At 45.6% G+C, this 25,967-nt stretch overlaps 1 protein-coding gene across 1 annotated transcript in view; it reads right to left on the bottom strand.

The window, feature by feature from the left end:
* Positions 1-16,602: 16,602 nt before the first annotated feature.
* Positions 16,603-25,967, bottom strand: part of LOC126413304 (uncharacterized) — a 182,906-nt gene continuing 173,541 nt past the window's right edge. Inside the window, exons 2-3 of the mRNA XM_050083204.1 lie at positions 17,055-17,720; positions 16,603-17,011 (exon numbers count right to left, since the gene is read on the bottom strand). Of these exons, the coding sequence (XP_049939161.1) occupies positions 16,603-17,011; positions 17,055-17,720 (1,075 nt within the window). The remainder of the gene's footprint in view (positions 17,012-17,054; positions 17,721-25,967) is intronic.

Here is a 25,967-nt window from a genome sequence, read left to right as displayed (position 1 = left end):
TACGCTGCAAAAGCACATATTTACATAGGTTCAGTAACGATTACAATGCATTCCAACGAAATAATATAAAAGAAATACTTGTATATAAATGTCTTTGGGTCCTGTTTTAATCGAGTTACGATATAAAATACCAGTAGTTCCATCTAGTAGATTTAAATGATAGCTACAGTGTTACTCAAAACTCTCGTAGCCACATAAATTACAGGTAATGACAGAAAACGGGCACTTTTAATTAGTCTCTAAAAGTCGAACGGTATTATTGGTCACACTGAATGTCTGTCATGTGTTTCGGATAGGTCCGCTTTTTGCCGAGATGGAGTGCTGGAGTGGGCCTGAAATTGCTATGGCTGTGGAGGCCTTTCACCTTTCACAGGAACGTTGAGCGCTTGCTGCTGCTAGACAGGAATACCGTTGTCAGTTCGACCTTAGACGGAATGATCCTGTACCACGTTATAGGTGAGAAATTATGGAGCAACGGGAAGTGCCCTTAAGCTGAAATCGCCTGGAAGAACTAGAAGTTGTCAGTCAGAGGAACGGATAGAGGAAGTGCAAAATGTTGTCACCGAGCGAGGCGGCGCAGTGGTTAGCACACTGTACTAGCATTCGCCCATCCTGATTTAGATTTTCTGTGATTTCCCTAAATCGCTTCAGACAAGTGCCAGGATGGTTCCTTTGAACGGTCACGGCCGACTTCCTTCCCCATCCTTCCCTAACCCGATAGGACCGATGACCTTGCTGTTTGGACCACTCCCCAACCAACCAAGTAACAGTCCAATGCATTCTGTGAGACACATTGTGGTTCTAGTGGGATTGTTCAACCGTAGTGTGCACAGAATTTTACGGAACAATTTAACGTTACAAATATACAAGATAGAGGTTGTGCATCAGTTAAGCGAAAATGGTTACGAAAAGCAAATACATATGTCTGTTGAACTGTTTACTAAAAGTAGGGACAACGAAGTTCTTAAATTTGCTATGGCTGAATTACAACGAACATTCTTATCGCAGCGGTTGTGTCACCAAACAAAACTGCCGTTACTGGTGCGACGGTAGTCCTCAGTAACTTCATCAACGCCCCTCACACAGCCAGAAAGTCACAGCAATGGGCGCCGCCTCCTCAGTGGACATATTCGACGCTTTCTTTTTTGGGGGTGAACATTTACGTGCAGTGCGCAGAGGGTTTGTTAACCACATCGTTTCAAGGAATGGGGATATTTCGTTGCCTTAAAGGCCTCCACACTTATTGATCTGTAACTATTTATTTTGAGGGTCCCTTAAACAAAGGGTGCATGCTAGAAGCCTACACACGATTGCGGTACTGAAAGACACCATTCAGGCGGAAATCAGAAACATTCCTATAAATATGCTCGTTCGTGCCGTAAACGATTTGCATCACAGATGGTCCGTCATTGTAACAATGTTGGCCATCTAGGAGATATCATTTCCAAAACAAGAACTGTGCGTGAAATGGCAATACTCAAGGGTTTCGTTGCTGTGTATGAAAATGTTTTACAGTATATTTGTCGGCCTGTTTCGGCACATCGAAATCGGTCCGTAGTTCTGCTACAGTTTTCTCCCGAATAGGCTCACAACCATTACAAAGCGCATTTAGGCGTGTAGTACCCCGTTACTCCCACTCATCTTCTTTGCACATTTCCAGTTCCTCTGCGAGTTTAGATCCAGGATACAACTGATTGCCGGCCAGCAACAGGACGTGGGTTCCCACTATAACTTCCTTTCTATGTCAGGGCTGCCTCCTCCCTCCTGCTTCTCCATTTCTCCCCACCACTTCAGCTCCTGATGTCAGAGCTCTACCCACCCACCAAATCTTTCCTTCATTTCCGTGTTCCCACTATCCACCCTACCACCTTCATTTTCAGTATCATCCAACGGCTTATACACTAACTCGCGCACTCTAACCCACTACAGAACAACCGAAGCTTAATCTTCCCACAACTTTTTTAACGAGCGCCGGGCCTTCATCTTTTTAAACGGTAGTACGTTGCTCCTTTTTAATGAACATCACCATTTTTTCAACTAATTTTAAATAACTATTTTGTCATTTTATTCTTGTCTGTTGAACTGTTTATTTCTGTTTTTATTTGAAAGGAAGAAAACAACATTGTATTTTGTAAGTATCATCGAATAATCAGCATTTTATAATCTTTAAAAACATTTTTAAATTTTCCACCCATAAACCTTGCTGTAATGTCCGTACTTACATTTTGTAAAGGCATTTGGCTCAAGAGCGATATATTGTAGCGCAGGAAGACCACCTCCAGCACATATGGGGCGGGAACGACGAAATAACAATAAACAAAAAATCAAAAGTTGGGTCGAAAATTCTGAAGTGCATACGCGATGTACGCTGCTGTGCCATGATCCGTCAGCCGTTAGAAAAGCGAGCCTCTACGACAACGGCGCGTTGCTCCTTCGGCGAATGCAATGTTCCTACTGGTAAACAAACTTTCCGAACAACTGCTTCGAATGAGACCATTCCCATCCTCGGCCTACCATGGCTCCCTTCACCCCACGTCACCCCACCCTGAATAAAAGCAGTAACCATCGTTGCCACATACTTTGCCGAAGAAGAGGCAGGATTGGGAAAAATCTACCATCATCACAATAGCGCACCTGGACAAAGACGTGCTTTGGCAGTGGCAAAACAGACATTTGAACTATGAATAGTTGCAACTTCCATCCTGCCGATTTGACGCCTTGACTTTTCCCCGTTCCTACGTATAAAAAAATCTGTGAATGAATCTTTTTAGAATTAAATGGGATGCACACACAGAATCAGACTTCGAAGATCAAAGCTACCAACTGAAAGGTAATGGACAATGTAAAATGTCTTGAAAAGAGCATTTACTAACAGGTTTCTAGCTTTAATTATACACTCTAATACAAAAAAAGAAGACTGCAAAGGAATTATCTAAATGGAACGTAAATACAGTAGTAGACGTGCTGTACATGTACAGACAAATAAACGTTCTCCCTTTCAGAAAAGTTGAGCATATCAGTAACCCGTTGGTCCACCTGTGGTCCTTATGAAAGCACTTATTCTACTTGGCGTTGACTAACAGAGTAGTTGGATGTCATCCTGATGGATATTGTGCCAGATTCTGTACAAATGGCTCGGTGGGTAACCAGAATCACCAGATGGTTGGATTGTCCTGCCCACAACGCTCCAGACGTTCTCAATTGGGGAGAGATCCTGAGGCCTTGCTGGCCAAGACAGAATTTGACAAGCACGAAGACAAGCTGTAGAAACTCTCGGCTTGTTCAGCGGGCATTATCTTGCTGAAAGGTGAGGCCACGATGGCTTGCCATGAAGGGCAACAAAACGGAGTGTAGAATGTCGTCGACCAACCGCTATGCTGTAAGGGTGCCGTGAATTAGAAACTAAGCGGTCCAGTTATTAAAGAAATGACACTCGAGACCATCACTCCTGCTTGTAGGACCAAATGGCGAGCTACGCTCAGGTTGGTACTCCACTGCTGCCATGTGAGCCTCCAGACACGTCTTCTGCCTGAATTGTCTTGAGTGAAAAGTCTCGGTGACCATCGAAGACCTCTCTGAAGACGATCCAGGCACTTGTGGGATACCAAACTGACTGTCTAAATGGATGAGTTAAACGCTCACACCTGTCACACAGAATCGTAAAGAAGGAGGGACAATCCACTACATGGTCTGTTAAGACATGTTTCGAAAGGAAGTAGAATTGTCAACATTCATGCTGGCGCGTAGGACGGTTTTGTATTGAATGTGAGGTTAAGACAACGGCCAGACGACAGGGGCTTATCACAGCGACATACATTCCTCAACTTATGAAAAGTGGTTCAGGAAGAAATTGATACCTAATTTACTTCCTCATACTGTCCTTGTTAGATATAACGCCCCTTATCGCAGTAAGTATCTGTCTCGTGCTACAATATCAAAGTCCACGAGGAGTGAAATGACGTCTTGGTTAACAGAAAAGGAAATTTCTTTAATAAAGAACGTATTGGGGCCCTATTTTTATTTATTGATAAAATGCTCAAACCAGGGTACATCACTTATAAAACAGACAATGTTTTAACCGAACATGGTCATACTGACGTACGAATTCCTCCATACCACCCCTAATTGTATCCTACAGTGCAGATATGGGTAAGAGTCATGGACGGTGTTTGTGAACGTAATAGGCCTTTCTGAATGGACACGTTATTAACAAATTGATGACCAAATTGCTCCCATAGCAGAAGGAGACTGGAAGAGATGCTGAGAGCACGCAAATAAAATTAGAGAGCAGCACATTTCAAGTTTAAACCTTGATGGACCAAGCGCTAGTGACGATCATAAATGTGGAAAGTCGAACAGATTCTAAGAGTGATAGTCAAGGTGATGCAAGCAGTACTGATTCCGCAATTGAAGATGAAAGTTAATCAGCTGACACTGCCAGTGGAAGTGAAACAGACGTGGCTACTGAAAATGAGGAAAAGAAAAGTGCGGTGGAGCGTTTCCTATTTGTGTTTTGTGTGTGGAATCAGTGACATTGAAATATCCATAGCATTATGTCGCTCGACGAACTTATTATTTATAATGTGGAATTGCATCTCCAATTAGTCTAAGAATCTGTGGACGTGTTCTCACCACTGTAGCTACTACACATGACCAAATCGTACGTTTGCTGGCAATGCTTGTGAAACAAATCCACTTAACGCCTCCAGCCCCAGTGGTCGTCCGCCACACAGCGGTACCTCCTGCCCTCCCTTGCAGTGGAACTCCGGCGCACAGGAATGTCCTCTCTTTGCAGGGAGTGCGCACCGGTGTTCATGTGTGTACGCTATGTATTTATTGCCACGTTTGTATTTTTTTGTAGCCAGTAACTTACATACTCGTCTGGTTGTAACGCAAGATTTATATACCTGGATGATTTAGTGATGAAAAGGCCGTCCGAAACTAATCAATAAATAAATCTTCCCGTGCCGTTTAAAGTCGCCCCCTAAATGTTACTGCAATCAATAACTCTTTAATTGGTGCCGCGTTCATACTCACCTCCCTACAACTAATTGTCTGTGTCCCACGCTGCAGACTTGTACGCCAGCTGCTGTCATTGTTACGTTCTGTGAACGCAGCTCTCGTCCGTTGCTGGGCAACGTTCTTCTGAACTGGTCAACCGAACTGTTCTCGCCGCATTAAGAAGAAGCTTCGCTGCTGTACACAGTGGTATTTTGGCAAGCTGGTGGACACCAGGTGTGTACTGACGAAGGTAAAGGACATACTTCTTCTATAAGTTGTGTAAACTGTGTATCGTCCATTTTACGCTAAAACGTACGGATTATGGAAGGCTAATACGTACTTTCGTAGACGTGAAAATAAAAGCTCAATTCGGTGTATAAACCTGTACAGAATACAGAAAGCAAAAGGTGACAAAATAATTCTTTGGTTGCACTAAAGAATGAAGATTTCCTGTCTTGACAGTTGGAAACAGTTCCCCATCAATTACTTTTTCGTCACCACGGTATTTCGTTATCAAACGAACTTGACTAAAACTCTTTTAGATTAGCTCCGCCTGCCTGTAGAGTCACATTTTTGTCTTTTGGTGGTTAACGAATCAGTCAGGCATAAAATGAAATCCCTCGAATAATGACATAATTGAAACAGATCGGTGCCGCGCGGAGTGGCCACGCGGTTTGAGGCGTCCTGTCACGGGCTGCGCGACCACTCCTGCCGGAGGTTTGAGTCCTCACTCGGGCATGCGTGTGTGTGTTGTTCTTAGCATAAGTTAGTTTGAGTAGTGTGTAAGTCTAGGGACCGATGATCTCACACACATTTGAACATTTGAAACAGATCGGTCAAACACGGCGCATAAGATTGGTCTAGTCTAACTGTATAGCTGTGACTACTTTTTTGTCTGTTTCTTGTCTGTGCCGTTTCAAACTGATTTATTATGGTCCTCTTCGTCGTTCATAAACAATTCCATTAGGTCTACAGCTTTGCTTCCACCGTTTGCAGTAGATGGCAGTGGCGACAATCATTAGTGTGATGATAAGTCGTAACTGTCTTAAAGTAATCTTAAGCATTTGTAAACATAACTCCGTCAAAATATTTGTCAATCTAATTATAAAATTATACTCCATTGAATATGTCAAATTACGAGCCCACTTCTCGTCGTTTGCAGAAAGTTGCAATTTTCTGAATTAACATAAAGGAATCTGCGGCTGAGATTCATTAAATACTCGGCAAGATCTATGGTGAGGTATCTGTTAGTGAGAGAAATTGCACAGAATGATTTCAGCGCTTTAAGAACGTTTGACGTCGAAGCCCGACGTGGCGGTGGCAGAGCGAGGAGTTTCGAGGTGACTGAACCGACGGAAACAGTCACAGGGGCAATTATCTAAAGCACTTGACACCTTTGAGCCGAACACTGGAAGACAAATATCTACAATACAGCGACAGAGAAGAAACCGTGAGTTTTCAGCATGACTGTTCTCGACCTTCTATCGAAAAACCCGTCGAAACGTACCTGGAAAGGTTGAAATGGGCAGTCCTGTCCCATTCACCTTATTCACCGGACATTGCTCCCTCTGACTAGCACGTTTCTCGATCAGTGGCACAAGGCCTGGCGGACCAGCACTGCCGGCCTTATGAACAAGTGCAAAATTAGATCGATTCATGGATCTCCTCAAAGACGCCCAGTTCTTCCGCCGCGGGACTCGTATGTACCCGGAAGATTGGGGAAAGTAGTGATCCGCGGTGGCCAATACTTGAATCGTAATTTTTTCGGAAGTTTTTCACAATAAAGTCTCGACCTTCGAGAAAAAACAGCGCAAGCAAAGTTGTAGATCTAAGAAGTAACATTCAGATTTCTACTTCTACATCTAACACCCTTTTTCTTTGCTATGGTCTGTACGTGCAAAATTATTATTATTATTCATTCTTTCTTTACTTTCTCAGACGTTAAGTCTGGTTAAAAATGGAAAGTGACGCGGACCTTGATCAAGCGTCACTTCCTTTTAACTGTATAGTATGTGTTATATTGCATTTAGGAACTTTCGGGTAATTGAACATGTATCAATAATTACAGATTTCTGTAGTTGTATATATAAGTTTGGATGTAGCTGTATTGCATTGATGTACTGGTGGATATTGTGTGGTATGACTCCTGTAGCTGATAGTATAATTGGTATAATGTCAACTTTATCCTGATGCCACATGTCCTTGACTTCCTCAGCCAGTTGGATGTATTTTTCAATTTTTCCTCCTGTTTTCTTTTGTATATTTGTTGTATTGGGTATGGATATTTCGATTAGTTGTGTTAATTTCTTCTTTTTATTGGTGAGTATGATGTCAGGTTTGTTATGTGGTGCTGTTTTATCTGTTACAATGGTTCTGTTCCAGTATAATTTGTATTCATCGTTCTCCAGTACATTTTGTGGTGCATACTTGTATGTGGGAACATGTTGTTCTATAAGTTTATGTTGTAAGGCAAGCTGTTGATGTATTATTTTTGCTACAGTGTCATGTCTTCTGGGGTATTCTGTATTTTCTAGTATTCTACATCCACTTGTACAATGATCTACTGTTTCTATTTGTTGTTTGCAAAGTCTGCATTTATCTGTTGTGGTATTGGAATCTTTAATAATATGCTTGCTGTAATATCCGATGTTTATTGTTTGATCCTGTACTGCAATCATGAATCCTTCCGTCTCACTGTATATATTGCCTTTTCTGAGCCATGTGTTGGATGCGTCTTGATCAATGTGTTGCTGTGTTAGATGATACGGGTGCTTGCCATGTAGTGTTTTCTTGTCTGTGCCGTTTCAAACTGATTTATTATGGTCCTCTTCGTCGTTCATAAACAACTCCATTAGGTCTACAGCTTTGCTTATTATTATTATTATTATTGCCGCATGTTCACTTAGTCGCCTACAAGAGGCGGATTTTTATAGTTTAATGTCATTAACTACTCAGTAGTAAAGGAGCAAACAATTTGGAAATGTGACGAAGTTTGAAATATTAAATATCTCGTTCAGATAAATTTTTGGTTACAGCCATATAATTTCGTGGACAGCACATAGTTCACAGAGCTTGAAAGCTGTAAATATCTACTAACAGCAGTATACACCAAGGGATCGCTGAACTATGTGCATCGGCACCTCGTGCCAAACAATTCGTTTGTAATGTTAAATACAGTTCAGAGCCAGCCCACACTAGTTAAAGGCTTGGCTGTGTTGCTATTCGTGCTAAATCGGTTGTCATGGCAACAGCTCTCAAGCCCGACCAGCTACGGACAGTTCATGAAATTATATGAATGTATCGCAAAATATATATGTTTAACGCGTTCAACATTATATTGAAAAGTGCTACAAGGAGGAAACGTCGTGGTGTACAAAGCAAAAATAAAATGGATATAAAGAAACAACCAGTGGACGAAATAAATAGCTTTTAAGAAAATTACCATTGGCATGGAACCTGTTGCAACTAAAAGCTATTAAATAAGCTTCTAGCATAACTGCATTTTGGACTTTATTTTGATGTAACATAATGTCTATTACCTTACAGTTTTTCAGCGAGTGTAGAGTACTATCTACTCGTATCGATCAATATCCAATTGCTTGGTATATCTTTAGTATTATATTATTTTCCGAAACTATGATGCGACATTGCAGTCCATTTCATTTTATGTTTCAGTCGTGCTGAGCTTCAGTCCTACACATTACCATTCTCTCATTTTTGTACGTATCTAAGTATTTTGTTTGTTACTGCAACTGTGAAAGTCAACTGAAGCTCTTGTATACCTTTTGCTTTTCTCGCTGGTGTGGTATTGATTCCATCCCACTAATCTTCTAAGGAATGTCTTGTTGCGCCACCATCTGTTGCTAAGTATGTACCTCTGGTGGAATGCAGTTGGTATTTAATTGAGGACACATCTGCTCGCGATTTTGGTTCCTATTCAGATGCATAGTGCTATCTATCAACAAAAATATCACTATGGAATCTGCTACGCTAGCTTGTGTAATGCAGAGAAATGTCTGAAACGTTTTGCACATATTGTGACAGTTTTCTTCACAAATTTGAAGTAATAAATTCTAATAAAAGGAAAAAATAGATTAAGTGGTAATCTGCAATTTGTCGTCTACAACTGACATATGTAGGAGAGAGGTGCCTTTATAGTACGAGGTCCCAATGCATAACACTACTACAGAATACTGCCTCTAGCACTGTCCGACATCTTGTGACGTCGGAGTGAAGTTCCTGCTTCTTGGTGCCATATTATTGGCTACGTGTTGAGGAAGAGGTCGTCGGAAGGCACTGTTCATTTTGTTGTGGTTTTCATAGACAGTAACCGTTCTCTTGTGCACGTTCCGAGGACAATTAACGTTAAACATAATGTTTTATTTTTTGTTAACGTACATGAAACAGCTTTAATTTACAGACATTCATGACTCTGTATTCGTTGTGGTTCGTTTGTAGGAAACTGGCAAAAGGAAAATAGCGACGTTGCTTATAATCTACCGCTAGAAGCTTCGTATATTCCGCTGGTACAATTTATGAAACTTTTTCGTGTAATGAGCTTTAAAAATGTGTTCAGCACTATTAGTGCAACATAATGTTTAGAAATGACGTGGTGAATCTTATCATGCGTTTTTTATGCTAAGTTATTAATCGAATAATCATTGTGTATTATAGTACAGAAACAGATAGGCGTTATGGCAAGTGAGGCATAGAAGAATTGCATTTAGTTGTAACAGTATATTTAACTGGCAATCACGGATTGAATGTATGTGAACGAATATAAAATGTTCCTAAGCTAACTGTGGAGAGGCATGCTGAAAATGAAAAGAAAAATGCTAACGAGGATACTGAAATGTTTTCCAGCGAAACTGAAAACGAATGCAATGATATGTTCTCACATTTCAAGAGATAATGTTCGATTCACGCTTTTCGGAAGTAAGACTTGCGTTAGACTTTGCACGACGAGTCGGTTTGCCCTAGAATTTCAGTGCAGAAGAAGCAATGGCAGACAAAAAGTGGGCTGAAGGTGTCCATTCAAGCAAAGGAGAATAAGATTGGAGCTACAGCTCGACCTGTGAAAAGGAAATATTTTCGAGACTCTGTGGGGAAACCCCCACAGAAAATCATTCCTAAAATACAGGAATGGTGCAGTGAGTTTTGTAGAAAAAGCGAATGGAATAAGAGACCAGACGCATGAAGTAAAAAAAATGTTGACTCTTGTGAAGTGGACAGGGATGGAGAAAGGAGGGCAGAAGTTGTGTCGTGATGGCAGCAAATGGTGTTGTAAGAACCAATACATGGGACATTTCCTTAAACTTAGACTAATAGGTATCTTTCAGGTCAGGGATATAGTTTATAAGGATGTTACAGTTTATGCACACACATACACATATTAAGAAAGCAGATTCTTAAGTTGTATCATTTGCAGATGTTTAGAAAATTATATGTAGTGTGTTTAGATTTCCAAGATTTTTAGTTCCTTAAATCAGATACCGAGAACAACGTCCCACAGTTGAGTATGGCATTGTTTAAATACCTTTATAAGTTGCTGTTTAGACAATAGTAAACAAAATCTCAAAAGTGATTAAATTTAGGCAACTCTTCCCAAGTCGTGTAGATTATTCTATGCAATAGTAAGGAAAAGATTGTCTTAATAGTTACGAAATAATTTCTCTCTCTCCTTTATTAAATTTCATTGTTTTCGCTTTCGACGCCACTGTTTATTACAATTTCCCCGATTGTAATTTCGACCTTCGGTCTTTTTAAAGTGATTAAATGTGCGTAAATACAGCAACTGTAAATAAAATTGATAAAATGGATTTAAGCCTACGTTCATTTCATTAACGTTGATTATTGCTGTGTTGTCAGTACCTTTAACCACTATAAAATGACCGAAAGTTGAAATTACAATCGTTGAAATCATAGTAAATAGTACAGTGGATGCTGAATGAGATGCCATTAAACAAATTCTATGGCACTACCATTTCACAACAAATACAACTGTGAAATCTGTCGTTTATTTCGGTGGTATGGAAGTCAGGAGGAAATGCGAGACCGCAGAGCAGCTTACGACTTCTCAAAGATTACGTCCGGAAAACTTATTTGTTTTGTGTGAAACATATTAGCAGGTAACATGAAGCGGGCCAAAGAAATGTATATCTACATCTGCATAGTATTCCGCAACCCACCTTACGGTCAGTAGCGGAGGGTACTCTGTACCACTACTAATCATTTCCCTTCCTGTTCTACTCGGAAATAGAGCTAGGCAAAATCGATTATCTACACAATGACGAGCCAAAACGTCATGACCACCTGCTTAATAGCTTTTCTGTCTGTCTCGGAGCGAAATACATAACCGGTTCTGCGTATCAGGGAGCCGATAGTTTGTTGGCAGGTTTGTGCAAGTACGTCGCATTATGTGTCTACGCACAGGTCATGTTATTCTCTTAAATAACAGGTGGCTGATTTATGTACTCGGTGTTGGCGCCCGATAGCGACTCATACGGGTTCCATAGGATTTATATCAGGTGAATCTACTCGCAGAGACATCAACGTGAGTTCACTACAATGCTGCTCAAACCACCGTAGCACGGTTCTGGCTCCGAGTCACGGTCAGTCATACTGTTGAAAGATGACGTCGTCGTCAGGGAAGACATCAAGCATTAAGGACTGCACGCGGTTCGCAGCTGGCAGCGTGTCTTCAGTCACTACCGCAGGTCCTACGCAAGAGCAGGAGAATGTCTCCCATAGCTTAATACTCCTCCCCTCGGCCTGCATCCGTGGCGCGCTGCTCATTTCGAGGCGACCTTCAGCACGATGACGGCGTTTGTGGAGACGACCACTGACCTAGTGTAGGAAAAATGTGATTCACCCGAATAGCCGACATGTTTCTGTTGATAGGCGATCAAATCCCGATGGCGCCGTGCTCACTGCAAGCGTAATCGACGACCCCTTTGGGTCAACATGTGAACACGTAGGGGTGGACTGCAGTGGAGATCCATGTTCACCAGTGTACTATGCACGGTGTGCTCCGAAACGCCTGTGCGTGCATCAACACTGTGCTATTTCGGCGGAGATGCCACGGGTCACCATCTATCCTACTTTACAGCAGAATCCACCGAACCCCACGTTCTTTGAAGAGTTGCGGACGTCCAACCACTTAGCACCTAGTGGTAGTTTTACTGTCCTACCTCCTTTTCCGTAGACGCTCACGACAGTCGCAAGTGAACAGTCAATCAGCTTCGCAGTCTTCGAGATACACGTCCACAGGCTCTCCGTAATAATAAATTGCCGTTTGTGAAAGTCGCTTATCTCAGCGGATTTCACCATTTGCAGCCCATATCTTGGCTAGGGTGGTCTCCCGTCCGTGTCTGCTCCGTTTACATACTTTGTTTCCGCGTCACGTGCCCGCAACGACAACAGGCGGCGTCGTACGTAGCGGTGGGCAGTGGTCGTAACGTTCTGGCTGCTCACTGTACGCATCCGCACGAGCCCTACTCTCTCTGACCTGATCTTCATAGTCCTTACGCGAAATGTAAGTGGGAGGCTGTCAGTTTCAAATGCCGGTCCTCTAAGCTTACCCAGAGGGTCCCTTGAGAAGGAAGTCGCCTTGCCTCCAGGAATTCGCATTTGATTAATTAAAATTTCTGGGCTGAATTGCCGTGGTCCATATATAAATGTTCTTGTCCTTCCTGACGTTTCGTTTCCTACTGCGGGCAACATCTTCCGAGGTGACTCGGCGACTGGCTGGTAGGCTCGCTCGCTCGCAGTAAAACACTGGCGACATATGCCACGCGTAGAGGCAGTGTAGGCAGCGGAGCTACTGTTCCTGCGCTGACCTGTGGTGTTGGCAGTGGGGCCTGTCTCTACGAGCTGTCCTCAGTGAGCGTCCCTGGCTGTAGAGTCGCTCTTTGTATCTTCATCGGGACTGCGGGAGGGAACTACTCCGGCAGTAGGTCGGGCCAGCGTGTTGTCGGCCTGTGGTGGACCTGTTGGCCCAATCCACGAATTAGAAGTCTGACAGAGTGTTATGTGTTGTTGTAGAACACCCTGACGATTTGCCGGAAGCGATCCCGCAGGAAAGGGATGCCTGCTTCCTCGTGGAGCAACCTCGTGGGGTAGCGAGGTGGCTTGTGGAGCTCCAGTCGCAGCGCCCTATTCTGGAGGCGTCGGAGCGTCGCAGTGTGCGTCGCTACTGCGTTACCCCACAATAGCGCCGCATATTCCGGAACCGGCCGTACCGACGCCAGGTGCATGGAGAGGCTGTGGAGTGGAGGTTATGCAGACGAGGAGTTGAGCAGCGCGTACAGCGCACGTAGTCTCCTCACTGCTTTGCCTCTGACGTCGCGGACGTGGGGCAGCCACGTAAGGTGCCTGTCCAATGGGACACCGAGGTATTTGCCGCTCCGCAACCATGGGATGCCCCGCCCCCCGCCCCTCCCACGATTGTGGCCCGCGGCAGGTCCGCAGGTAGCCTCTTCCTGCTGAAGACGACACCCTGGCTCTTCGCAACGTTGTACTTCAGGAGCCACTTCGTGGACCAGACACCCAGGACGTCACATCCGAGCTGGAGGCGGCGGCGCATCTCGCGCGCGTTAGTGCTGTGGGTGAACAACGCAGTGTCGTCAGCATAAAGCGCTAACTCCACGCGTGCCACCCGCGGTGCGTGGGCGCTGTAGAGGGAGTACAGCAGGGGGCCGAGAACTGACCCCTGAGGCACTCCCTCTCGAATCTGCCGCTCGGTGGAGGTGCCTCCATCTGCGCGGACGTGCAATGTGCGGCCTGATAGATACGAGTGCAGTAGGACCACGTACGACGTTGGTACCCCGTGTACAAAAAGTTTGTACACGAGGCCGTCGTGTCACGCGCAGTCGAAGGCCTCGGAGACGTCGAGAAGCACCACCCCTAGGTACTCCAGCGTCTTCAGCGCTCGCATCGCCTGCTCCACGAGGCGCAACAGCTGCTTGGTGGTCGAGCGGCCGCTCCGGAACCCGAACTGTTCCTCGGAGTTGAGCTGCTGCTCCGTCACGTGGCGTGGCAGCCGCTCCACCTACAACCTCTCAAAGACTTTTGAGAAAGACGGGAGCAGGCTGATCGGCCGGTAGTTCCTGCCTGACGTGGGTCCTTGCCTTGGGGAAGGGAAAGTCCCAGAGCGGAGGATGCTCTTGAAGATGTACGCTAGAGCCTGGTGTACCTCTGGCGGTAGCAACCTGAAAATGCAGTCGGTGACACCATCCGTGCCAGCCGCCTTCTTGGGGTTGAGGCGACGGAGCAGCAGATCGACTTCTGCAGCTGTTATTTCCTCTACCGTGTCGTCCTCTTCACTCTCAGTGAGGAAAACCGGGAGGCGGTCTTCCACTGGGCGGACGAGGTCGGCATCGAACACGCCATCGGCGGGCTGCAAATTTTCCTCGAAGTGTCCGCGAGCATGTTGGCTTTCGCATCCGGCTCGCACACAACGTTCGCACCCACGTGGAGGGGGCGGGACTCGCTGGTGACGGCGAAGGAAGCGCCTGGCCGTCCGCCCAGCACTGCCATGTGTCGTCGTTAGGGTGGCCACAAGGCCCGCCCACTCACGGTTCCGGTGATCATCTGTGGCGGACCGAATCTCGCGCCGCGCCCTGTTGAGGCGACGCTTCGTCTCGGGCAGCCGCGTCAGCTGCCGCTCTCGAAAGAGGCGATTCTTGTGCTTGATCGCCTCCAAGATGTGCGGCGGGAGTTGGCGCGACATTTTTCGCGGCCGTCCCGGCCGACTGGGAGTGGCCCACTCTGCTGCGCCGAGAGTGTGCCGGGGGAAGAAGGCCAACGCTGCGTCGGCTGCCTGTACATCCGGGTCGGGCGCGCCTTCGAGGCGATCTAAGACCTCGGCACAAAATCTGGCCTCTTCTATGGCGCGCAAGTTCAGGCGGTGGGTTGGCATTTTGGCACGGATGACGTCCACGTCGAATACCACCGGAAAGCGGTCGGACGACACGGTGCATCTAACAGTGGCAGACGTCAACTGTACGACACCTTTCAGTACGGCGACGTCAGGCTGGCCGCGATGGCGGAAGACGGTGTGGTCGTAGGGCCCCAGTACTATCGCGCCATGACGTTCTGTTGCGCGAAGGAGGCGGCGGCCGCTGGCGTAGGTGATGCGGGAGTTCCATTGCGTGTGGTTGGCGTTCAAGTCGCCCACAATGAAGATCTTCCCGCGCAACGCCAGCAGGGTGTCGAAGTGAGCCTCCTGGAGCAGTCCCCTCGGCGGCCTGTAGGCCGCAGCGCAGGTGATGACCCCGCCGTAGTGGTCACAGCCACCCTAGTGGCTCCCATCGCGGTGAGGGCGGCAGCTGGACTTCGTGATGTTTGAGGGACGCCTTGACTTAGATGGCCGTCCCGCCACCGTGGGTCAGCCTGTCGGTGTGGTAGCACCGATAGTTGGCCGACTTGACATGAATTCCCGACTTCAGGAATGTCTCGAACACGAGGCAAAAGTCAGTTGCCTCATCGCGCAAGAACGTCCTGAATTCCCCTTGCTGGGGGACCGAGCTGTTCGCGTTGAAGGCGCAAACGGTGAGGCCACGGATGTCGCGGTTATCCGTGGCGGCGAGAAGCAGCAACGCCGGCCTGATGGGCCGTCGTGACCGCGGTGACGAGCACCGGGAGTTACTCGAGCAGCTGGCTCAACGACCGCAAAAGCGATCGGAGCCGAGTCGGCGGTGGGGGCGCTGGGGAGGCCTCCGCTACGGGTCGGCTCGTTGCGACCGCTCCGTAGAAGACGACTGCCGTGGAACATCGGCAGCTAGTTGCAGTGGCGGCGCAGCACGAGTTGCCGGGGGCTGCCGCGGCAGAGTGATGGCGGCAGTCCGTCGCGCAGTGGCAGGGTTGCCCCGGCTCGCGCGCAGGCTACGCCTGCGTGTGGCGGCATCCCGCGCGTCAGGCGTGGGTGCCGCGGTTGCCAACAGCCCGGACGAAGCCGCAGAAGGCGCAGTCGGCTGCTGCCGCTTGCCAGCGACCTGCTCCGTTCTTGGGTGGAGGAGGCAGTCGGTCCGCCCTCGGTGGCGGCAGCAAAGCTGGTGGACGGGTGCACTTTACAAGAAGGAGCAGCCACGCTCAGTTGCTGGCATCTGTAACTGGCAACGTGCGGCCCGCCGCAGCACGTCGGGTTTTCTTCTCGGTCGAGCCCACAGGATTTGCTCTCGTGCTGTCCCGCGCACTGAACGCAGTGGGGCAGCATGGAGCAGTAGCGGGAAACGTGGTCCAGCCTCTGGCACGAGAAGCACTGGGTCCTCTTGCTTTTGGCCCGAATCGGTTCCACCGCGACCTTGACATTGCGACCCGCTGCAGCTGGAAAATCTTCCGGTTTTCCAGGTTGTCAACGAGAACAACCTGGTACAGCGGCATGTCTCGGTGAGTTGCGTTCGAGGGGACTTCATCAGGTTGGTGGACCGGATGCTAAAGCCGATGTCCTCGAGCTCCTCTCGAAGGTAGTCCGCGCCATACTTGAGGGGAAGGTTGCGGAAAACAACCTTCAGAAATTTGGCGGCTCGGAAGGGTGCGTGTAGCACGAGAGACCATCCTTGCAGGTGGTGTCCATCACCGTGCGGTGCTCTTCATTGGACGTCACTGTGACGTTGAAGAAGACGTAACCACCCTGTCAAGTTTTTGCTGGAAATCCTTGCAGACGCCGTCCCATTGGACGACGATAAGCGGAGGGGGCGGCGGCTTGTTCTGGGGCGGTGCCAGAGGCGCGTCGCCGTCCAATGGGACGGCGTCTACACTGGCGCCTGCAAACGCGTTGGCGGTCGGCAGCGGCTGCGTTTGCTGCAGCGCATCAGCCCTGGCGGTGCCCTGCCTGTTTGGGGCAACAGAGCCGTCCGCATGAGGCTGCTGGGAGGCAGCAGGCGAGCGAGGGGGTGGCTGCGTCTTCGTTGTCGGTCTCGGCTCGGCGGTGCTCCGGGAGGAGCCCGCGACCGTCTTCACAGCCTCTGAGGTGGAGGCGCGGGAGGCCCTAGACGCCTTCTTCCGCGGCCTCGCGGTGTCAGGGAGGAATTGTCGTAATGGAAGTGCGTCACAGCCCGGCGCTTTCTGGGCGAGCGGGCATCGTCAGGGTCGATGCCCCGGGAAAAGCCTCAGCAAGATTTGCGTCCGGCAGTTCGATGGCGTCCACCTCGGTGGTATCTGCAGCAGACTGTGCCCCCGTCCAGACCGCGGGGTTTCTCCTAGCGCAGGACGGGGCATCAACTAGCGCAGCCGCCGGCTCTTCCTGTGTCTCTGGGGCCAGAGGGGCAACCGGGGCCACATCGACCTCTCGAGTGGTCGAGTCCAGCGGCGCAACACCCGCCGAGGCCGCCACCGCCGGGGCAGAAAACTCTTGCAGTGCGGCCGGCGAGGCTCTCGGTGGCACACCCGACTCTTGCTGTCTCTTGTGCGGTAGTGCAGCAGCCTCCAGAATGGTACAGAAGGCGAGTATGGCCGCTTCATCATCTTCTCGGCCAAGGTAGGAGCTCTCGTGAGCGAGCTTGTTCGTAAGAATGAACGCTCGGCCACTATTGTGCCAGTTAGATGTAAAAGAGTCATCCTTAGCATAGTCAGGAGTCGGTAGCCGGTTCGTCACAGGTGGGGGGCCGGACGGGGCCGCCACCGGGATCAGCTCAGTCGCCTGAGCTGCCCCGACGCACGACGATCCGCCGCACCCTTCCCATGGAAACACTCCTCTCTCGTCGACATCTCGAGCAGCACTCGAGTGCGTGCGTAGGCGCGTGCGTCGTGCGTGTGTCGTGTGGCTGCTAGGCGCTGGAGTTCCCGCTTATACAGAGCGTTTGGATAGCGCGACCACTCATCACGTGCTTTCGACTTTAAAACTATCTCTGGCTAGTGCCGTCTCACTCGATTACAGGTAATCGATTGTCACTTCGTTGGTGCAAAGTCGACCGCCATATCCTGTCTAGTTTTAATTCTTCTTTTTTATTAACATTATTTTCGCGCTTGTAGATCTCTATAGCTTTTCTATACATGCGGGTATAATAATGTGAGGTCCTAGCTGTCACGTTTGTCTCAATACATTTTATTTCGTGATCACCGTCTTTGAAAACGTGTTCCGCTAAAGCTCATTTGTCAATTTGTCCCAATCTACAGTTCCTTTTGTGTTCTGTTAGGCGGATATTAACACTCCTTTCAGTTGTTCCAATATAAACCACAGCAATATAAGCCACAGCAACACGGAATTTTATACACACCTGCAGTAGCTAGGTTGTGTCGTGAGTCTTTCACAGATCTTAAACTTTCACAAATTTTCTTGGTAGGTCGAAAGATTGTCTCCGCTTGAAACTTGGCCAAAACTTTGCAATACAGTCCGTGATGTTATGAATAAATGGCAGAAAATCTTTTCCAGCCAACAGTTGTTGTTGTCTTGTATTTTCGTACACTTTTCTGCTAGGGTGGGGTGCTCGATCTATCTCGTTGTCAGTGTACCCATTTCTCTGGAAAGCCGTTCGCAAATGGCTTAATTCATCTTGCAATTAAATTGGCTCACAGATGTTATTAGCCCTGTTCAAAAAAGTTTTTATGACTCCTCTCTTGTGCCTAGGATGATAATTCCGTGTAGCTGTGGCATGGTTTATATTGGAACAACTAAAAGGAGTGTTAATACCCGCCTAACGTAACACAAAAGGAACTGTAGATTGGGACAAATTGACAAATCAGCTGTAGCGGAACACGTTTTCAAAGACGGTTATCACGAAATAAAATTTAGTGAGACAAACATGATAGCTAGGACCTCACATTATTATACCCGCATGTATAGAGAAGCTATAGATATCAAAAGCACGAAAATAATTTTAATAAAAAAGAAGGATTAAAACTAGACAAGATATGGCAGTAGACTTTGCACCAACGAAGTGACAATCGATTACCTGTACTCGAGAGAGATGGCACTACCCAGAGATAGTACTAAAGTCAAAAGCACGTGATGAGTGGTGCCGCTATCTAAGCGCTCTATATAAGCGGGACCTCCAGCGCCTAGCAGCCAGTCGCCGACTCACCTCGACATATGTTGCGCGGAGTAGGAAACGAAACGTCAGGAAAGAGAAGAAGTTTTATATATGGACCACGGAAATTCAGCCCGGAAGTTTTAATTAATGAAGTCGCCGGCCGTTAAAGCTTACATGTTATGATTAATTCCCATTTGAGTTACCGAAGCATCTCTGTAATACTTGCGTGTTTTTCGTACCTATCGATAACAAAGCTAGCAGCGTGCCTTCTAATTGCTTCGATGTATTCCTTTAATCTGACCTGGTACGTATCCAAAACACACTAGCAGTATTCAAAAATACGAAGCACTAGTGTCCTATATGCGGTTTCCTTTACAAATGAATCACACTTTCCCAGAATTCTCCCAATTAACCGAAGTTCACCATTCACCTTCCCTATCACACTCATCACATAATCGTTCCATTTCATGACGCTTTGCGACTTTACTCCTTTATATTTAGACAATGTGATTGTGTCAAGCAGTACACTACTAATGCTGTATCGGAACACTACATATTCATATTTCCTTTCATCCGCATTAACTCACATTTTTCGTCATTTAGAGCCAGCTGCCTTCCATCACACCAGCTAGAAATTTTGTCTTAGTCATTTTGTATCCTCTTACAATCAATCGACTTCGACAGCTTCTCAGAATCTGTACTAACCTTTACTGTCGTCATTGCGCATTCCATTTTGAACCCAGAGTGCAACAGCCTCTGCCTCTACATCATTTTCAGAAGTTTGTTGTTATAAATGGTTAGTCTTTTCCGTCCTTAATCCACCTACTACGCTCATATGTCTCCAGACCACGATTTACAGTCGGCTTGCACTTTGTCCATAGAAACTTCACATCCATCTTACTGGAACTACGTGATGTCAGATCACTGACTAAGTGAGATGCTAACGACTGTTTATCTGCTCTTTGTGGCAGAAATACTCTCCTAGCCTTCTTGACTGATTAAATAACTTCCGTAACTATAGTTGTTATGATGTCATCATGATCCCCGTCTCTATAGTAATGCCATCGACAAGGTCCGGCCTGTTTTTACCTACTGGATCTGAGAGACCTCCATCGCGTGTGGTCGGCCGAAGTAGGCGCTCAAGACAGTTTGCAGAAATCATATTCAATAGCCTGAGATTTGGTAGTCTCGGCACACTCTTGACACTGAGGGTCACGGAATATTAAATTCCATAACGATTTTCGAAATGGAATGTCCCATGTTTCTAGCTTTAACTACAATTCCGCGTTCAAAGTCTGTTAATTCCTCTCGCGCAGCCATAATCACGGCGGAAGCCTTTCCACATGAATCACGTGACTAAAACTGACAGCTCCGTCAAAGGACTGCCCTTTTATACCCTGTGTGCTTGATATTACGGCCATCTGTATGTGTGTACATCGCTACGCCATCTTTGTCACCTCAGTGTAAACGAGTCTGAGGTGAGAATATTTTTAAATGACTGTAATATGATTTTTATTATTGAACCCAGGACCTGTAGTTGTACAGAAGTAACTGAAACATCGAGAACCAGATGGATCAGCAGAGCACAGTGTTTTGGTAGAAACACCTGAAAACCAGTCCTCCATTTGTTTCATACAGACGTAACATAATTCCTACACTGCACTTTGTCTTGTATTGAAATGGAGAGCTTTTGTCTTAAAGAGAGAGTTGTAATGGTGGGCTATACTAATAATATACATTGATAGCTTAAAATGTTTGTCAAGTTCCGTGTTTTTCTTGCGCTTAGAAAAGTTGTCATATACTTCTTACATTTGTTTTCAGTTTGAATTTAATGTTGGATCATGAAAACATAACCTATTTCCATACATGCAGCGTTTCGTTCTTAATAAAAAAAAAGCTTAGAAATAAATAAGCAATCAATATGTTGCGGCGGCTCCGGTACTAGTTGACTTTTCCGATATTATCGAGGTATCGAGAGAATTTCCGATATTTGCACTGATACCAAATATCGCATCGCTTCTGGTTCCGAACACCTATAACTGTAAATCAGGGCTGGCCCGAATCACAGTGCCGAATCAACAATAATTTGACGTTCACATTACATTAACCCTACTCCGTTGACACCACGGGGAAGGTTCTGGGACCTGCAAATAAGTCATGAAATTTCATTTTGTGTAATTGTAATACAATGAAATTACTAAACATTGCGGAACAGTGCATATTATAGGCTCACAATGGCGAGTTTATTTATGTCGTGGTCTTTTTAGGCCCACATTGTTATGATGTGTAGTGGCACAGTTGTTAATAACTTTTGGAAGCTATTTCTGTCGTGACGTATTTATGGAAAGTGTAACTGCAGCCTTTGGAATCAGTAACATAACGGCTGCACTCGCTCCACTAGCTACACCAATGCTATACACGAACATTATCACTGCATTTATTTCCTCGAGATGTATATATTTCGGCCGTAACTGTATTGACTGTGGTTATCCTTTAGACGCCTACTAAGTGATTCTGATGGTTTCCCCAGTTTTAGTGAGTGCCTCGAAGCATTTTTCAATTTATTTATTGCTACGTTGTCAGGACCTGCCCTCTTGAATCTCTATTTCAAATCAATTAACACGCAAGTGGCATAATACTGCAGCGCAACTAATAGCATTGAGTGCTGTAGATCGCAAGTTCAAACACAGCCACTAGCATTGATTTGCTATTAAGTATTTATAAGTTGAGGAAGGTTCTTGAAATGTCTAATGTTCGTGATGTCTGTGTATTGCGGAATATTCGATGTATATGTAAATACCAGCATTCTGAAGTAGTCGCTGTCTATATCAACACCAGCGTTCTTAAATGCTTCATGTCTGTATAAATAGCTACATTCTCCGTCCAGGAGTTCACTTCTGTTGTAGCTCCACATTGACGTCGGTAAAAAAATAGCTTCAGTTCCAAGTAGTCTATTTCGCTGATGACCCTGCCTTCGGATTTGGCCTTCACTACGGTTTCGACGTGACAATATTACAAAACATTAGTGTTCAAATTGCAGTCTTAAAGTAATTTGCAGCGAAGCAATATGTTAATAGAACATTGCTCTAGCATTGTTCCGGATTAAGAATATGTGGGGTTTTACTAGTCATTCAAGGTGTTGTCATAACCAGTTTGCAAATACTTACGGACTTGCGGAGAAAGAATGTCGTTAAGACAAGGATCTACGAACGGGATCATAAGAAGCACGTAAATTAATATTTTCTTATAATTCATTGTGAACAAAGTTTTACACTGATACAGCTACACTTACATGCAAAAGATAGGTTCTTTACAGTATATATATATATATATATATATATATATATATATATATATAATCAGTCATTACCTTTCACCACAGACAACGCTGTGGCCGATAGCCTTCGCTGAACGACCGACAGCAGCGGCGTTTCCGTTGAGTTGTCAGTGCTGACAGACAAGCAACACTGCGTGAAATAACCGCATAAATCAATGTGGGACGCAAGACGAGCGTACCCGCTAGGACAATACGGCGAAATTTGGCGTTAATGGGCCATGTGCAGCAGACGACCGACGTGAGTGCCTTTGTTAACAACACGACATCGCCTGCAGCGCCTCTCCTGGGCTCGTGTCTGTATCAGTTGCACCCTGGATAGCTGGAAAACTGTGCCCTGCTCAGATGAATCCCGATTTCAGTTGGTAAGAGCTCATGGTAGAGTTCGAGTGTGGTGCAGACCCTACGTATTCGTGGACCCCGGGTGTGAACAAGACACAGTGTTAGCTGTTGGTGGCTCCATAATAGTGTCGTTTGCGTTTGTATGGAATCGACTGGCTACTCAGTTATGTTCAGCTACTTGGAAAACATTAGCTGCTTTTCATGAACTTCATGTTCCCCAACAGCTATGTAATTTTCATGGTTGACAGTACGCCATGTCGAAGGGTGACAGTTGTTTGCGATTGGTTTGAAGAATATTCTGGGCAATTCAAAGAAACGATTTGGCCAATCAGATAGCCCGACATGAACTCCATCGAACACTTATGGTACATAATCGAGAGAGCAGTTCGTGCACAAAACCCTGCATCGGCAACATTTTCGCAATTGTAGGCGGCTACAGAGTTAGCATGGCTCTTTCTGCTGGGGACCTCCAACGACTTGTTGAGTCGGTGCTACGTTGAGTTGCTGCACTACGCCGAAGAAAAAGAGCTCCGACACGATATTAGGAGGTACGCCATGACTTTAAGTCGCTTGCTTGCGTCCATCTGTAAAGGCAGGCTAGTCTCAGGAAATTCTGTGGTGCTTTTTACCCGATTTTTATTAACAGATAGGCTGAGTCTTGAGGAAAGTTTTTCTATGTAGCTTATATACATTTCATACATACAGTCTGAATTAGGACGAATTGAAATTAAGTTGTGAAAACGGTACCATTTTCAACTACCAAACAGGGGCCATAACCAGAGACAGCAGCAATGTCTTGTGAATGCAGCAAGCAGGACCTAATTTGTAACATCTCATGTGGTGGTGTAGTGAGCGGTAGAACGTGTCGCTGGAAGCCGAAAGGTTGTGTGATCAAATCCCGGAAGAGTTCCCTTTTTCCACTCTGTCTCTTAACCTTGTATCACCTCTCAATGATCTGGCGATACGCCTTTCGAAATATGGCTACAATTTCAATCTGCCAATGGCTGCTTGCCTCAGATTAGCAATCACAGTTCGCACACTCAATTCACAGCAAATTTCTAGAACAATGGGCAGTCACTCACTCAACCCTGAAGTATCATAATAAATATGAACAATGACGAAAAGATAACCACTTCATCATCAGGCTGTGATGAGACACAGTTTGAAATAATGAAGTACTTTTAACCAAGAATTGCATTGCGAAGAAAACATGCGAATCCAAAATATGTGATGTTATTTTTTTTTTTTACCAGTAAAATTTTTTCCAAAAAGCATCTTTGCTTCGTTGACTGGCTAAAACCGATACGGGTATTTTTCGGTATTTGTTTGGCCTTGGTCATATTAAGTGCTTCTATATTTTTACTAATAACCGGGTAGAAGTAATCGAAATATCAATTAGCCATTGCAGCAATGCTAAAACCGTCTGTTTTTAAATAAAACTTTTTTAAGGAACGAGTGTTTTTATTAATAAAATTAGCATTGGTTTGAAATATTGTGTTATAATAGAAAATTGGAAAAAGAATCACTTCTGTGTTAGTAACAATACCGACAGATACAGGCAACAAACGAATAGTATAAGAATTGGTATACTTCTGCTGGGTCAATAATGTACAGTTACCATGTGGCGTGGCATATTATTTGGTATTCGTGTACATGCAGTGTGTGAGACTTGCGCTATCTGGTCAATGTGGCAGTTTCTCACTGTCATCGTCACAGAATGGAACCATTCCTCGTCTGAGGTATTTTACGAAGTCCGTTTGCTTTAAAAGATTAAAAATGGGAGAAGCCGCAACAAACTTGCGACATCAAGTAACGAGAAAACTTGGAACATAACAGTTCACTAATAGTTTAAAATAAAACCACAAATCAAATCATCTACTGCCTGTGTAGACAAAACGACTTTATCTGCTTTTAACAAATGAAAACGGACAAATTAACACGAAAAATAGAGTTCTCCATCCTCAGTTTTCACCCTATAGCACTGACTGATTGCAATGCCCAAGTAGTGGTACGATCCGCTATTACAACACGACTTTTGAGCAGAGCTACAAAAACTTCCAGTCAATAGGAGAACACTGGGGATTTTTTGTTGTAGTCAACCATGTTTCACTGTTCGAGAAAGGCGGCGAACCGTACATGGACTAAGTCTTTTTCTGTTTTCCTATTAGTTCAATATTCTGATTCATTGTGTTTTGAAATTGAGGGAGAAAAAACTTTTTCAATCTTGGTTCGATTTCCATCCTTATTTACAGAACATAATAGGAACAAAAAACCGAAAATCGGTTATCTCTTAAACCAGTTATTTTGAGCGGTTTTCACAGTCCAGTTAAACTGAACTTGAAAAAAAAAACGATATAACCGAAAACCAGTCGTTTCAGCAATAATCGCCATCGTTACTGTCAGGTTTCTGCCTTTGTTGAATCAAACCCAGATATGGACGCAGTTATCTATGCGGTATAGAGAGTCCACGACAAAGAACTGCAGCAATGAGCCTCGACAATGCATCACAGTGCGTGCTAAACTTCACAAGGGAAGTACTGTTAACACAAAATAAACAACTTCATTTCGCCAGTTCCTCATCTCCTTCCTTCCAAACTTCACAGATGTTCTCCTGCGTAACTTGCAGCGAAAGCCTGGAGGATGTTTACAGAATGAATTTTCACTTTGCATCGGAGTGTGCGCCGATATGTAACTTCGTGGCAGGTTAAAACTGTTTGCCTGAACGAGGCTCGAACCTGGGATCTTCGCCCTTCACGCTCAAGCGCTCTACCAACTGAGCTACCCAAGTACGAGTCAAGACCAATCGTCTCTGTTGGTAGAGCACTTGCCCGTGGAAGGTAAGGGCCTCAGGTCCCAGTCTCGCTCCAGCACACAGTTTTAACCTGCCAGGAAGTTCCATATCAGTGCACGCTCCACCTCAGGGTGAAAATTCATTCTATAAAAGAGCTATACTTGTATTGTCATTTTTTGTGTGGTTTATTATTATTATTATTTATCTGCGTAACCTCTGCCAGCCTCTGATACAAATTGAATCATTCACACATACACACATGATTCACATACAGTTTTTGCATTCGTTGCAAACATATTTCTTATATCACGTTGTACCACCATTATTGCCATGAGATATCACTCCAACCGCCATTTCAATACCGAACACGTAACATTCATGCCTCCTGTCAACTTTTCTGTCGTGTGCCACTTACATCGCATAAGTTATATGGAAGTGACGATATTCAGTTAAAACGTTGTTCTCTGAAATTTGTTCATAACTCCACGCAGTAGCCTGCTAGCAAAATATGCTACGCCACACAAGCTGT

The sequence above is a fragment of the Schistocerca serialis genome, chromosome 7, assembly GCF_023864345.2.
Source record: "Schistocerca serialis cubense isolate TAMUIC-IGC-003099 chromosome 7, iqSchSeri2.2, whole genome shotgun sequence".
Lineage (NCBI taxonomy): Eukaryota > Metazoa > Arthropoda > Insecta > Orthoptera > Acrididae > Schistocerca > Schistocerca serialis.
This window is presented reverse-complemented; position numbering and strand designations above follow the sequence as displayed.